This window comes from Thamnophis elegans, chromosome 6 (assembly GCF_009769535.1).
Source record: "Thamnophis elegans isolate rThaEle1 chromosome 6, rThaEle1.pri, whole genome shotgun sequence".
NCBI classification, from domain to species: domain Eukaryota; kingdom Metazoa; phylum Chordata; class Lepidosauria; order Squamata; family Colubridae; genus Thamnophis; species Thamnophis elegans.
In genome coordinates, this window is record NC_045546.1 from 40591591 (window position 1) to 40607904 (window position 16314).

At 38.2% G+C, this 16314-nt stretch overlaps 1 protein-coding gene across 4 annotated transcripts in view; it reads left to right on the forward strand.

Moving 5' to 3' along the window:
* BCL9 (BCL9 transcription coactivator) overlaps window positions 1–10998 on the forward strand; it is a 53740-nt gene extending 42742 nt beyond the window's left edge. For 3 of the 4 annotated variants that reach the window (XM_032219438.1, XM_032219437.1, XM_032219439.1), the window contains 2 exons: window positions 5427–5687; window positions 9078–10180. In XM_032219438.1, coding sequence (XP_032075329.1) covers window positions 5427–5687; window positions 9078–10180 — 1364 coding nt within the window. Of the gene's footprint in view, window positions 1–5426; window positions 5688–9077 lie in introns of all 4 variants that reach the window. The other variant, XM_032219440.1, reaches the window with a different exon arrangement.
* Window positions 10999–16314: the final 5316 nt, after the last annotated feature.

The following is a 16314-nucleotide window of genomic DNA, read 5'->3' on the forward strand; positions in this document are numbered from 1 at the left end:
TCTAAATTGTTTTGCTCTGATGCTATTAACAGTTGCTCAGCAGTTGAGCAGGTCAATTTGTTTCTCTTGTGAATTTAGAACTCTTTGAGTTCTACGGTTTTATGTATCAGGACATAGTAAAAATCATCTGGTCCTCTGCAGTTCTTAAAAGTAGGTAAATACAGCCTCAGATGAACAACATATGACATACTATACCATGTCATAATTTATTTTACAAAAAGAAATCCAAAATGGAGAAGTCATGTGTGAAAAACTAAGTACACTTCATAATACAATAGCTTGAGGAACCACCTTTAAGAGCAACAATAATTTGAAATAATCATTTTTTGTATGACTTTATCAATCTCTCACATCATTGTGGAGGAATTTTGGCCCACTCGTCTTTTTTTTTTCAGTTCATTGAGGTTTGTGGGTGTTTATTTATGCACATCTCTCTTAAGGCCCCACCATATCATTTCAATCGGCTGAGGTCTGGACTTTGACTAGGCAATTGCAACACCTTGATTCTTTTCTTTTTCAGCCATTCTGTTGTAGATTTGTTGGTGTGCATTGGGTCATTGTCCTGTTGCATGACCCAGTGTCAGCCAGGCTTTAGCTGTTAGAAATGTGTCCTCACATTTGACTCTAGAATATCTTTGGTATACAGTAGAGTTCATGGTCGACACAATGACTGCAAGATGCCCAGGTCCTGTAGCTGCAAAAGAAACCCAAATCATCACTACTCCACCACTGTGCTTGATGGTTGGTGTAAGGTGTTTGTGCTGATAAACTATTTTTGGTTTTCCCCAAACATGGCACTGTGCATTACGGCCAAACACCTCTACTTTGGTATCATTTGTCCAAAGAATAGTGTTCCAGAAGTCTTATGAGTTGTTTAACTTTGCAAACTTAAGCTGTACCACCCAGTTCTTTTTAGAGAGAAGAGGCTTTCTCCTTGAAACCCATACTTGTTCAGTCTTCTTAAAATTATATTATCATGAACTTCAACATTTAACATGCTAAAACTGAAGCCTGTAAGTCTGAGATGTAACTCTTGAATGTTTTGCAATTTCTCTGAGCATTGCATGGTCTATTCTTGGGATGAATTTGCTGGGACGTCCACTCCTGGGAAGATTGGAAACTTTCTTGAATGTTGTCCACTTGTGAATAATCTTCCTCAATGTAGAATGATGGACTTGAAATTGTTTGGAAATGGCCTTAACACCATTCACAGATTGATGGGCAGCAACTAGAGACCAGCAAACTCCTAAAACTTTGGCTTTTATAGAGGTAGTCACATTTACTGAAGATTAATTAATCAAGAGCACTTGATTAGCAGAACCTTGCTGCTTCTTAGTCCATTCATACCTATGAAAGCTGTAAAGGTATTCTTAGTTTTTTCACACATGGCTTCTTTATTTTGAATTTCTTTTTGTAAAATAAATGACAAGGTATAATGTCATCTGTGGTTCATCTGGAGCTGTATTTACCTACTTTTTAAGAAGTAATAAAAATCATAGAACTCAAAGGGCGTACTTTCTTTTTCACATGACGGTGTCTTCCCCCTCTAATGTTCAAACTAAAGCAGAGGGCTAGGGGTCAGTAATCTAGTAACAGAATTGGTGGAAACTTGTGAATTGATAATTGAGCAAGCTGTTTAAATGTATGTTCCTTGTTTAGCAACCTGATATACCTATCTAGTTTGATTGATTAAATTATTAAGCAGAAATATTGAGAACATGGCCATTAGTTAGAGGACCATTTTGAAATGGTCTCTTTTCTTTTATATCCATACTGTAATAATAGTGAAATAGTTTGTTATTGCTGCCTTCTGGGAACTTTGAATTCTTGACCAAATCTATGCCCTGATGATTTCTGATGATCTTCCATCCAAGTATCAATTGGATGCAACCCTGCTTAGTGTTTTGATATCAGTCAGGGTTGGCTAGGTTCTGCCACCAACCTGAATGTGGCATAAAACTACCACTTAAGGAAATTTTTGAAAAAGACACAGAAGTTAGGATAGTAACCACCACTTGGTAAATGCTCTGTATTTTAGTGGATTTTAGAGATTTCGCACAATGCTCTCTCTATACACTCACATGGAAGTTAGTTTTGTATGGGATTTGAGTGTCTATTATGAGTTGTCAGAGAAATGTCAGTTGAAATTTTCATGGATTTTACCATTCCACAAAATGGAATTCCTTGGTTTTGATTCACATGGTCTTGTTTTCCCTGTAGAATTGCAAGTGCCATTTAATCTTCCAGATTTATAGTTTAAAGGCAATGGACTAGTCTCACCTTGTAAGATTGTAATAAAGCAAGTCTCCAGTGTGCAATGTTTGCATGCAGTTGTTTGATAGATCCAGCCTTGGGAGCAATTTAATTTATGAAATCATGTTATTCTGGGAATTAGGAAGGCAACCAAGTCAACAATTTGGATACACTGTCCTCTAGTGTTTCACAGAAATCATTGCAATGGAGCAGCAATCTGCTTTTGTTAATAGTAGGGATTTTTTTTACCTCTGAGGCAAACCGAATTTTTACCTTAAGAGTGGTCAAACTTTTGAAAATTTAGAATAGAATCAAATAGAATAATGTTTATGAAGTTTATAAAAAAGGGGAGACCTCAGCTGTACATAAATCATTTGAGCTCCTATATGCTTTGCCCTTTAAGTAACTCAGGCAAAGGAATATAGTTTTATATAATTATGGAATGTAAGAGCAGGAGGAGGCTCTTGGAGACCAGCTAGTTCAGGGATGTCAAACTCGCGTCGTCACAGCAGATGTATCAGGACTTTTCCCCACTTCGCTAAAGCAGGCGTAGGCTTGGCCAGTACATGGTGCATCTGGCCCATGGGCCCCAGGTTTGACAGCCCTGATCTAGTGTATAATAGCATTGATGTTCCTAGGGATATTTGTAAATGGGAAATTATTTAGCATTGCTGAAAAAAAATGATCAAAAATGTGAAAAGACAGTCAGTGTTTCTAAAATGCAAGATCATGCGCCTAGAGAAAAAGAATACCAGTAAATTTGGTGACCTTATATTTCCTCATCTAAATGATTATACCACCACTGATATATACTCTCTGGGAAATATTGTTCTTTGAGATGTATACCCAACCATACATCCTTCGTTTTTGTATCTTCTCTGCTAGAATTTCCTGGGACATCATGCCAAACGTTTAAGTCAGGGTAGTATGCCCACTGCACTACCACAATCTCTTAAGCTGCTCAGCCTATGAAAAAGGAGATCATATTGATTTAGCATGATTTGTTCATGATAAACCCCATTGACTTCTGTTAAGTAGTCATTCTATTCCCAATGATCCCAAAGTTGAGCTACTTTAGAGTTTTGCTTAGTATTAGAGTTAAACCAGCTTATCTATAGTTATCAGGGAGGTGCTTCTCTTTTCCCCCTTTTGAAGATTTTACCTTTTGTTGTCATCTGGGACTATATGTTTCAGGCAGGGGGACTTTGGAATGACATCAGCAAGCTTTTTCAAGACTCATAGATATGATTGATCTGGTTCTACAGACTAACTGATTTATAGTAATCAAGTGTTCTCTACTCATGAGTGCCACATGGTCTTTCTGTTTCATTCCATTAGGAGTTATGCCTTTTTCTTATCACCAGTTACTATTGAACGTATTCAAGAAGTTTCTTTTCTTTCTTTTACTACTGACATGGCAAAAAGGCTGCGTTGATGTCTTTAGCTTGCCTATTTCCCCTTTATGCTTAAGCTTTTATAACTTTTCTGCAGATAGATATTTGATGATACACCTCTTCGATGAAGTAAAATACTCAGATTTCATTTGAGTGTGAATTAGAAATGGTTTCTGAAATTCAGAAGTCACCCTCTGAAATAAGATTCTCTTCCTCACTTTCTGATTATTAATCTGAGACAGTAATATTTCCAACTAACACATAGTCCTTGTCCTTTTATTTGTCCTATCTGAATATCAATCAAATTTAAATCTACAATTATTAAACTAAAGCCCTATGCTGTATGCAGGATGTGGCTTAAAATTTAAAACAATTTTACCTAGAATTTTTGTTATGCTCACTAATTACACACTATTATATTAAAATATTAGAGAAAAATTACAAGCTAATTGTGTATTAAACAATTTATAACAGTGTGTGAACTTTTAAATGCTTCCTGCTTGTTCAGCTTTACTTCACATATGCTCCGAAAAGGAGCTATAAATGCTTGCATTGGGATTTCCATTAGTAAGGTAACTAATATTCAAAGTAAATATTTAATTAAAGTAGGGAAGATTGTGAAAGTGGTATTTTGTAATCATTCTTTCCAAAGCCACCTGCAAGTACTGTACAATATCACTTGCCCTGGCAATTCCTAATGGTACAAAATAGATATGATAGTACGGCACTACCACTATATTCACTAATGTCACCTTGTTGTGAGACTGGCAGTAAGCAATTTAATAAACAAATGCTTGCTTTCAAACTGCTGCATAATTGTTGTACATCTATCATATATAACTCTTAACACTTGTGGTGTATTTCTTGTAATAAAAAGCTGCAGTTGTTTCACTTGAGATGAAGCACATCTTCCTTCCTTTCATATGTGACTCAGTATGTGACTCAGTATGGCTATGTTGAAGAACCTAGCTATCACAGAAAGCAAAATGAGCAACAAGCACAGCATTTGTCTGTTATGTCTGTTTTTATTTGAACATTGAAGGACTAATAGTGGGAAGATCCTATCTTTACAAATTAGCTAAAGGTCAATTAAATTACAGCACCTTTCTCTATCCCCATCAAAAGTATTCCAGAACACTTTGAAGCTTAATTAGCCTTGAATAGTTAGATCTTGTAGTCTCCTGTAATCATTTATTCTGAAACACAGTGTGGCCAAAGGATGGTCTTTGGAGAGAATGTCTGTTGCATTTGATTGTTTTTTGGTAGACAAATTGTAGAACAGTTTCCTGATAATAGGATTTTTAAGCTCATCATAGCTCAGGAGATCATGTGCTTAGCATACAGCAGGTTCTAGGTTCATCCCTCATATGTTCAGCTTAAAAGGTCTAGCAATGGAAGTGATGAGGAATGCCTTTTCCTGGTAAGGGGAAATTCTATAAGTACACTATAAGCAGGGGTGAAATTCAGCAGGTAGTAGAAATTTTAAGTAGTTTGGCCCCAGAGTGGGGTGGGAATGGAGCTTTTGCAGTATCCTTCCCTTGCCACGCCCAACAAGCCATGTCCACAGAACCTGTCGTAAATATTTTTGAATTTCAGCACTGACGATAAGGCAAGATTAGAACAAACAAAAATAATGACATGTTATTAAGTAATTTCAAATAGCAGCAGGACTTCTGACTTAGAAACCCAGAACTCTTGGCAATGCATATTTTTCTAAAGAAGTTCATTAAGTAATGTACCTTTAAAAATATTAATTAACCTGCATGTATTTATTTCCAGGTGTTGCACCCCCTTCAACAGTTAGTCAGAATGCTCCTGTGACTCTTTCTGGAAATCTTCCTTCCAGCAGTCCTTATACAATTCCTCCAGAACCCACCCTGTCTCAAAATCCTCTTTCTATTATGATGTCCCGGATGTCCAAGTTTGCTATGCCCAGTTCAACACCGCTCTATCATGATGCTATCAAGACTGTAGCCTCATCAGATGATGATTCTCCTCCAGCACGGTCCCCAAATTTACCATCAATTAACAATCTTTCAGGTAAATAGAAAGAATCCTGCAAATGCTGTTAATCACATATAGTTCTACCATTCTATCTGGAGATAATGTAAATAAAAATAACAGTTATCTTGTGGAAAAACAGAGGATTTTCTGAATTTTGCTCACTGAAATTATTCCAATAAATAGGATGGTTTGAGAGCAACGAATTGACTGTGATTAGCTAGATAAGAGTTCACAGTGAGCATAATAAAAAACATATGCTTGGGGTATTTTAATAATACTTTTCATAGGGCACACACTATAAGCATATATGCATGGGCTTCTCCCTTACTGACCCTTCCTTTTTCGTTCTTACCTTTTTACCATCAGTAGTTCTCTGAATTCTTTCTTTATATTTAGAATGGAGCACTGTGACTACCAGATTTCTTTAAATTATACAGTGGTGGTTAAAGGTTTATGAACCTTTTGAATTTTCAATATTGCTGCATACATATATAGATCCACACAAGTCATCAAACCAGTTAAAGAAAACCCAGTTAAACAGGTCAAAAACATTTTGCTTGTTCATTTGTTCACTGACAAAAATATAAGTGATATATTTGTGTATGGCAAAAGTATCTGAATCTATTTTTTCAGTAACTGATGTGTCCATTGTGGACAGCAATAATTGGAACTAAATATTTCCAATAACTGTCTTGCATATTGACTTGGAAGAATTTTAGCCCATTCCTCCTTACAAAACAATTCTGGATATTGGTAAACTTCCTTACATGAAATGCCCAATACAAACCTTTCACAATATTTCTATGGGATGAAAACCAGATTTTGATTTGATCATTCACAAATGATTTTCTTTTGCTTTAATCATTATTTGTTTGGATGACTTGTGTGTTTGAGTTGTCTTGCTGCATAGCCAACTTTTTTTGAGCTTCACTTAATGGACAGTTTACTCTGACATTTTCCTGTAGAATTTGCTAGTATAGTTTCAAATTTCTGTAGAATTTGCTGGTACAATTTCTTGTCAATGATAGCAAACCATTCCTGCACAAAGGCAGCAAAGTAGGCCATAATTACCATATTTTTCGGAGTATAAAACACACTTTCCCTCCCCCCCCAAAAAAGAGGGTGAAAATTTGGGTGCGTCTTATACATCAAATGTAGCGCACCCCCCCCCCCTTTGGCCTCTGCCTCCCAGCGATTTGCCTCCTTGCAGCAAGCAGCAAACAGCCTCTTTCAGTTTCAGCTTCAGCACAGTCTGAATAGCACAAGCAGCTGATTGTCGGTTAGATCAGCCTTTGGACCATCAGCTGTTTCAGGTTACAGGGATTGCTATTGCCATCTGTGCGGGCCTCATTTTCGCAGTCCACATCTTGTTTTTGGCCTTTGTGTGCCCCGTTGTCAGCCTACATGTGCCCCATTTGCCACCAATTCTGATCCCCACCACCCAGAACGTATGAAAAAGGGGCCCGTGTATTGCATATTTCCTTAGACTTGAGATAAAAAGGGCTTGATGTGAGTGTGTGAAGGTTGAATGTGTGAAGGTTGATATATGAAAAAAATATTATTATTATTTCTGCAAATAGTAGTACTGAAATGCATCCTGCTTTTTGTGTATCAGTTTTAGCTAGAATTTGTGTAGGCACATTTGCTTGGATGAAGAAAAAGAATTCAGATTTGTTCCTTATGTTGTTTGCATTTTCTTCTATAGGCTTGAATCTTTTATCCTCACTCTTGTTTACTTTTCACTATATGCAGTGTAGTGCTGGTCTCTGTATTGCCTATCTTGCATTCATTAGCACTTTTAGTCCCCCTCAGTCATTCCTATTTTTTAAAAAAAATAATTTTCTTTCTTTTTTCTGTTTGTAGCATATGTCTTGTTTGGTTCTGAATGAGTTGTTTTCATTGCCTGAGTGAGTTTGAGACTGCATCCTTGCTGTTTGAAGTCTGAAAAATATGTTACTAGAAATTAAGTTGCAGCATGCAAACACATTTTCCTTAAAATAATTTGCTTTGCCAATAGCTGTGCTTATGCATCTAGAAAAACAAGTGGTTCTTGAGAGTGAGATCGTTAAACTGTTGTATGATTTTATTCTTTAAAACAGTTTTAGAAGGCTTTTATGTATAAGTTGAGAGCTTTCAAACATCGTTTCAGCAGTTTTTATAAGCTCTTTGGAGAAATTTGGAATCTGGTGCTGGGGGACTATTAAAATTCTGCCACAAAATATTACAAACCTGTCTGATCAAACTCTGCAGGGTTGATGTTATCCTATGCTCTTTTTTTATAAAGGCAGAAAAGCATGCAGAGCATGTATATGGAATTCTTCCAAACCCTTTATTAGTAGTGTCTATAGGAGGCATCTGTATTTTCTCTTAGTAATAAAGTAACATGGTATATTTCTCTGTGTATATTTCTTCTCTTCCATCATGTTGTGCTGTTTTCATCCTGTTTTATTTCCCAAAAGATGATGCTTCTGTACTTCCCCATTATAGGTTATGGTTGAATTTTGTTTATCAGATCAAATTGGTTCAATTCTTGAATAACAGTGTCAGTTCAAAACCTATAGTCATTAAATTTTACTCATATCTTGGTTGATCTGGAAAACCCAATGGTTATTAATGTTTGAAAAGAGGCAATAGATGGCCCGTAACTGTCTGGATTTCTTATTTATGTTACCTTAGGTAATTTTGCTTGTTATAGCTTCCTGAAACAGTATAGGAGACATATTACCATAGTTCTTTCTAAAGCATGATTTAGTTATTGTATTGATATTTTCTGAAATGTATTGAGTTTGGGTTTTTCCTGTAAAAATACTGATGACAGATACTGAAAATACTGACTGTGTAAATTATATATGACCTAGATCCGTGATGGCGAACCTATGGCGCACATGCCAGAGGGGGCATGCATGCTGTCGCCAGCTGCTCTTTGGGTTTCCAGTGCTCCGGCGCACGCAAAGACCAACTGGCTGCACTCATGCTTGCGCCAAAAACCCAAAGACCAGCTGGCTGGCATGCACATGCACTCCGGCCACCTGGTCTTCAGGTTTTTGGCACGTGTGCATGCATACATTCTGGTTTGGGCACTCTGTGCCAAAAAGTTTTGCCATCCCTGGCTTAGATTATGCCTTAGAATCCCTTACACTGCAGCATACCAAAGTTTAAAAAATCCAGTCACTTAAGACAGTTGTGAGACAAGCATGATTAGTATGAGTCTTCATCTATTTTTTCCTACCTCTTTGTTTTCCTTAGGAGAGAAAATGTTTCTGTAATAACATAATATGGAGGAAGCAAATGTTGAAAAACTAGGTATATAGAAATATCCTGCATGAAACACTTCAGTATTGAAATGAAGAAAAGTGATTTTGTGTCTATTAAATGGTTTTATGCTTTTACTTATTTTGTTCTAATGTGCTTTTCCCTTTTCTCCAGGAATGGGCATTAATCCCCAGAATCCTCGTGTTTCTGGTCCCAACCAAGCAGGCGCGATGGCAACTCTTAGCCCAATGGGAATGACACAGCCACTAACTCATAGTAATCAATTGCCCTCTCCAAATGCTATGGGAGCCAATATACCTCCTCATGGGGTTCCTGTAGGACCTGGTTTGATGTCACACAATCCAATGATGGGCCACGGTTCCCAAGACCCACCAATGGTACCTCAAGGACGCCTGGGCTTCCCACAGGGATTTCCTCCAGTACAATCTCCTCCTCAGCAGGTGCCATTTCCTCATAATGGTCCTAGTGGAGGACAAGGCAACTTTCCAGCTGGAATGAGCTTCCATGGGGAAGGACCTCTGGGGCGACCCACCAGCATGCCCCAAAGTTCAGCTGATCCAGCACTTTGTAAGTCTGGAGGTCCAGGGGGACCAGACTCTTTCACAGTTCTAGGAAACAATATGCCTTCAGTTTTTTCTGATCCTGAGCTACAAGAAGTGATTCGCCCTGGAGCCACTGGAATACCAGAATTTGACCTGTCCAGGATAATTCCATCTGAGAAGCCAAGCCAGACATTACAGTATTTCCCTCGTGGAGATGTACCAGGCCGCAAACAGCCACAGAATGTTGGGCCCGGCTATTCTCATATACAGGGAATGATGGCAGAACAGAATCCAAGAATGGGGCTGGCATTACCTGGTATGGGAGTCCCTGGTGGCACACCTGATATTCCTCTTGGCACAGCATCCTCTATGCCAGGCCATAATCCTATGAGACCACCTGCCTTTCTGCAGCAAGGAATGATGGGACCTCACCACCGGATGATGTCACCAGCACAAACAGCAATGCCTGGCCAACCCACCCTAATGAGCAACCCAGTAGGCATGATTCCAGGCAAGGATCGAGCTGCTGCTGGGCTATACAGCCATCCAGGACCCGTAGGTTCACCTGGTATGATGATGTCAATGCAGGGCATGATAGCCCCTCAACAGAACATCATGATTCCTCCACAGATGAGGCCACGGGGCATGGCTGCTGATGTAGGAATGGGAGGATTTAGCCAAGGCCCTGGAAATCCAGGGAATATAATGTTTTAAGCTGCTACATAAAGACTGGATGGTTCCAATCCTTGTTGAGATGAGATTCCAGGAGCACAGTTTGATCATGCAATAGGTGAAAACAGACCAGAGGATGCTTTGGAAAATCTCGAATGTATGGAATTTCCTGAAAAACAAATGAATTCATTTTAACAGGTTGTTTTTTTAAAATTTATTTTTTAAAAATTATTTTTGTGTACTTGGGTATCCTGTGATGGCACCTGCTTTGAAAATCTGTAGCTGTATTTTGAGAATTGCCATTTGTCACGAGTTGCACCATTCTCTGTATGTTTACGTCCTTCGGACTGGCTTCTCCCAGGACTCACTTATCTTTGGGGATTATTTTTGTGTACTGTACTATATTGTAAAAGGGATTTTAGCAGAGACTTTAGTCTTGGGGGTGAAAGGCTGTTTACTTTTAGGTGGAAAATCCATCTTCAGAACTTTGGACTATTTTCCTTCAACTCAATCTATAGAAAAACCAAACTACAACCTCAGAGCAGAGTATTAATGAAAAGCACAAAAGGAACTGAAGTTCAGTGAGGGGGGTAAACTTAAAAAAAAAAATAAGTTAAGGACATATTTTTCAGATTATGAGTGCTGTCCAGCACTTTGTCTCTCCCTCCCACCCCTTTACTGTCTCCTCCTTTGGCAGCTGCAATACATTGTATTATTTTGGGGAGCATATCTAGGAGAGCCCCTTCTTGTGTTGAGAGTGTTACCACTTTCAGGAAGAGGCTGGACTTGGACACTGTTACACTTGAAAGTAGTCTTACTGTTTCTTATTTTCTCAGCACCCCTGCCTCCTCCCCGCCCAGTGACATTAACGTGGGAGTGGAACAGACACTAAAAGCTATCCTGACTTTTTTGTGGCTTTTTTTTTTGTCCCCAGCGTAAAACGTTCTGTGTAACCTCCATTAAATTTGGTACAAAACCACTTTCCAGGGCTGTGGTGTCAGAAAAATAAAATATATTGTTTCTTACAAAAAAAATTGAATCAGCTTCATAATATTCTGCCACAATCTATAGCTGCCTTGTATTTTCACTCACTTACCAATTTGTCTTGTATATTTTTTGTACTTCTAGAATAGTTACAAACTGGAATAAGAATTTATCTAAAATACATACTTTCTCTTAAATTATAGACTACTTTACCATGCAAAGTAACAGAAACAATATTGTGCCCTCAAAAGGTTCTTGAAGAGCTACCACGGCACGCAAAAACAATTCTTGAAGTTTCCAGTGAATTCCTAAGCAAACAGAAGTAATTTCTAAGCTTGCCTAAGTAAACAAACTGACACCAACTTCTGCTTGGTACAAATTAAATACAATACATGGTCCTTAATATATCTACATGGAAGGAAAAATGTATTGGAATTCCTTCTGGGCTCTGGGCCCTTTATGATTTTTATAATTGACTTACATGAAGAAACTTATCAAATTTTTTGATGACATGTTACCTCAGCTGGCAGACTCTAAATTCAGAAGGATCTTGATTTGAATAATGGGCTCTACCCTATATAGCAGCAATACAGCGATAGAAATTGTTCCAATTCTGCACAAGTACAAAAAACCCAGATACAAGATAGATGCTACCTGGTTTGATAGTAGTTTCTATCTAATTATTAAATTTTGTGACAATCTTTATTAAATCTGGTATTCTGCTGAAGCATATCAGATTGTTGCATTTACAGATGTATAATGTCATGATCATAGGAAATGACAATTCCATTTTATGCTGCACTGGTTAGATCACACCGGAGTAATATGTTTAGTTTTTGTTACTACAATGCAGGAAGTGTGCTAAGAAACTAGGAGAACTGCAAGGTGGTTTGAAACCAAAGAGGGACTTGAACTCTAAATGCTACAAAGTCCTATTAAAGGAACTGGGAATGTTTAGTCTAAAAGAGAAAGCCAAGAAGCAGCAGTTTTCCAGTATTTGAAAGACTGTCATAGGGAAGAGGTGTGGATTCATTCACCATAGTGCCCAAGGATAGGACAACAATCCTTATAGAAATCCAAACTCACAATAAGGTATAATTTTCTGACATCAGAGTTAATCTGCCTCCTTGAGCTGGAGGTTTTTAAGCAAAAGTTGTGCAATTATTTGTCTGATAATGGTTTGATAACACTGTTCTGGGCAGAAAGATAGATTAGAACAGGGGTGTCAAACTCAATTTCATTGTGGGCTGCATCAGCTTGTGTTTGACCTTGGGAGGCAGGGTGGGAGTGGCCAGCTATACATCACTTGTGTCAGGGGTGTCTGTGGTGGCCTGAGAGCTCTGCCAGTGAAAATGGGTTGTTTCCAGGGTGGCCCTATGGGTCAGATCTAAGCACCCCGTGGGCCAGATCCGGTCCCCGGCCTTGAGTTTGACATCCCTGGATTAGAAGACCTTGAAGAACCCTTTCAACTCTGATTCTAATTCATCTAAGAAAGACGAGTCAAGTGGTGAACAAAGACCTGAGTTGGCAAACCTCTCAGATTATGTTCTTTCAAGAAGTTTGGACTCCAACCATTTTAAATAATTGCCTGTCAGTGTTGGTAAGAGTGGCAAGCCACTAAAATATAAATTGAAAGCAAGCCCTATTCCTTACTAGCACTGATGACGTTATCTAGTTTGGGTAATGAAATGTCAGTTAAGAAAGCAACCAAGCTCAGAGAGCATCAAGGACCCTTCATTTCAGCCCTGAGCTGCAAACATTCTCCTTTATCAGAAGCTAATGTCCTATAGTCAAGTGGACAAAAGAAACTGAAGAGAGGCTGGGTGTTTCAGCAAGAAAATGACCAAAAAGTGTGCCTCAAAATTAAGAATGAAATATATACTAAGTTTTTTTAATGGATTTCACAGTTCCCACACAATACTGAGTATCTCTGAGGAGAGTATTTCTGAGCTGAAAATAGAGGGGGGGGGGGTGTCTCAAAAGCAATAGTGAGTTTCCTAGAACACTACAACCAACATTTGATAATTTAGCCAAAGAAGTGGGACAAAGGCTGAATGAGATGTCCAAATGTATGCATTAAAGTAATGCATACTTCAGTATGATTTTGAATCTGTAAACGGAATATAAATTGTAAGAATGCATTCATGTTTGCAGAAAGATTCAAGTTCAAGTTTGCATTATGAAGTTGTCAGCTGTTCAGTGAACATTCACTGAAATATTGATTAGAGCTGCCTAAACTTGCAGGCAATTGTATTTTGAATGTTATGCATATCACTGTTTAGCAGTGTAACCTTCCTAAACCTGAGTAGACTTCCCATGTAATCTGGTCTTCAATATGTACACACTTCTTTTTAAGAAATCTCACGATTGCCACATGGGTTGAGGGATACTGGAAACTAAAATGTATGCATCTGGAGATGGCCTTGGATGGAGACGGGAGAGTTTCCTTTAGTGTCTTAATACACGAAGCTAAAATGCAGGAGACTGGCTGCTAATCCTGCTTTAGGCCTGAAAACTGGCTGGGAAATATCTCAGCCCAGCCCACTTCACAGGGTTACTATAGGAAGTGTAAGAACTGTTTGCTGCTTTGAGTTATTTATAAAAATGATAAAGGCAGGATATTAATAAATAAAATTATAAAGGCGGGATATTAATAAGTAAATGATCTGTTTTCTCCAAAAATGTGTATTTCCTGCATTTGGAATAGCTATTAATAAATCACCTAAATTTATTACTACTGCTTTGCTGACAGATGTCAAGTTAAATATTCACAGTGCTTATTCATTTTTTCCCTTGCAGAGGAATCTTTATTAAGTCACCCTGTGCCATGTGTTTTTTGACTAACTCACATCACTGATACATTTAGCCAGGACTGGAACAATAGTTTCAGCCATAGCCTAACTTGACCAAAGCTAAAGATATAATGAATTACATGAAAGTAGTGAGTATGATCAATCTACACCCTTAAGTTTAACACAAAAACATTATTTACTATTCTACCATCTTAGCTGATCCATGCAAATCTGCAGGTCAGATATGAATTCTTTCACTATTCAGCCTGTGGAGCAGGCTTGGAATTAAGCTTTGGCCAACTAGAAATATACTAGCTGAAGAATATCTATAGATAGTGAATTTAGGTAGCCTATTTTTGCTATAACCCATAACAAACTATCTGATTTTACAATCAGATTCTAATATTATAGTAAATACTATTAGTCTACACAAATACTATTAATAGTTAAGAGCCACATGGAATGCCCATTGATTTCACTACTTCAGCAATTAACATTGTCTGCATTCTTGAAAACAGTAAACATTTTCTGGCTCAATGATACACACAGCTAATTTGTTTAACCATTTCCCCTAGGATACCGTATCTAATAAGCTCTTTCCCATTTCAGGTTTCAAATGAGAAATTATTTTTCAGCCTTAGCTTTATTAACTGATGTAATAAGGACAATGTGACTTAAAAGAAATAAACTTTATTATCCATAATGCAAGTAGTTTCTAAGAGCTATACTTTTAGGCAGGCTCTTCATTTAAATTAATATTAATTAAAAATAGGTAGGAAAAATTAGTTCTGTGATTATACCTTAACTTAAAAAAATTGTATACAAAGATGACTGTATTCATCTCAAGTTAAAATGGTTAGTAAGAGATTCAAACTTTAAAAAGCAGACCATGTTCTTTAAGTATAAAAGGAAACTTACATATATCACTGAAGGAATATATTATATACAAGTGAAACTTGAAAAATTAGAATATCGTACAAAAGTTCATTTATTTCAGTAATGCAACTTAAAAGATGAAACTAATATATGAGATAGACTCATTACATGCATAATTGTGATGATTATGGCTTACAGCTCATGAAAACCCCAAATCCACAATCTCAGAAAATTAGAATGTTGTGAGAAGGTGCAATCTTCTAGGCTCAAAGTGTCCCACTCTAATCAGCTAATTAAGCCATAACACCTGCAAAGGGTTCCTGAGCCTTTAAATGGTCTCTCAATCTGGTTCAGTAGGAATCACAATCATGGGAAAGACTGCCGACCTGACAGTTGTGCAGAAAACCATCATTGACACCCTCTTTAAGGAAAGCCTCAAAAGGTAATTGCAAAAGAAGTTGGATGTTCCCAAAGTGTTGTATCAAAGCACATTAATAGAAAGTTATGTGGAAGGGAAAAGTGGAAGAAAAAGGTGCACAAGCAGCAGGGATGACCGCAGCCTGGAGAGGATTGCCAGAATAAGGCCATTCAAAAGTGTTGGGGGCTTTCACAAGGAGTGGACTGAGGCTGGAGTCAGTGCATCAAGAGCCACCACACACAGACGGATCCTGACATGGGCTTCAAATGTCGTATTCCTCTTGTCAAGCTGCTCCTGAACAACAAACGTCAGAAGCGTCTTACATGGGCTAAAGAAAAACAGACTTGGTCTGTTGCTCAGTGGTCCAAAGTCCTCTTTTATGATGAGAGCAACTTTTGCATCTCATTTGGAAACCAAGGACCCAGAGTATGGAGGAAGAATGAAGAGGCACACACTAAAAGATGCTTGAAGTCCAGTGTGAAGTTTCCACAGTCTGTGTTGATTTGGAGAGCTATGTCATCTGCTGGTATTGGTCCACTGTGCTTCATTAAGTCCAGGGTCAACTCAGTCGTCTACCAGGAGATTTTGGTGCACTTCATTCTTCCTTCCGCATACGAGCTTTATGGGGATGCTGACTTCATTTTCCAGCAGGACTTGGCACCTGCCCACACTGCCAAAAGCACCAAAACCTTTTTCAATGACCGTGGGATTACTGTGCTTGATTGGCCAGCAAACTTGCCTGACCTGAACCCCATAAAGAATCTATGGGGCATTGCCAAGAGAAAGATGAGAGACATGGGACCGAACAAGCAGAAGAGCTGAAGGACGCTATTGAAGCATCCTGGTCTTCCATAACACCTCAGCAGTGCCACAGGCTGATAGCTTCCATGCCACGCCGCACTGAGGCAACAATTTCTGCAAAAGGGGCCCAAACCAAGTACTGAGTACATACTCATACATATGTTTCAGAGGTCCGATATTGTTCTATGTACAATCCTTGTTTTATTGATTGCATGTAATATTCTAATTTTCTGAGATTGTGAATTTGGGGTTTTCATGAGCTGTAAGCCATAATCATCACAATTATGACACACCACGGCTTGAAC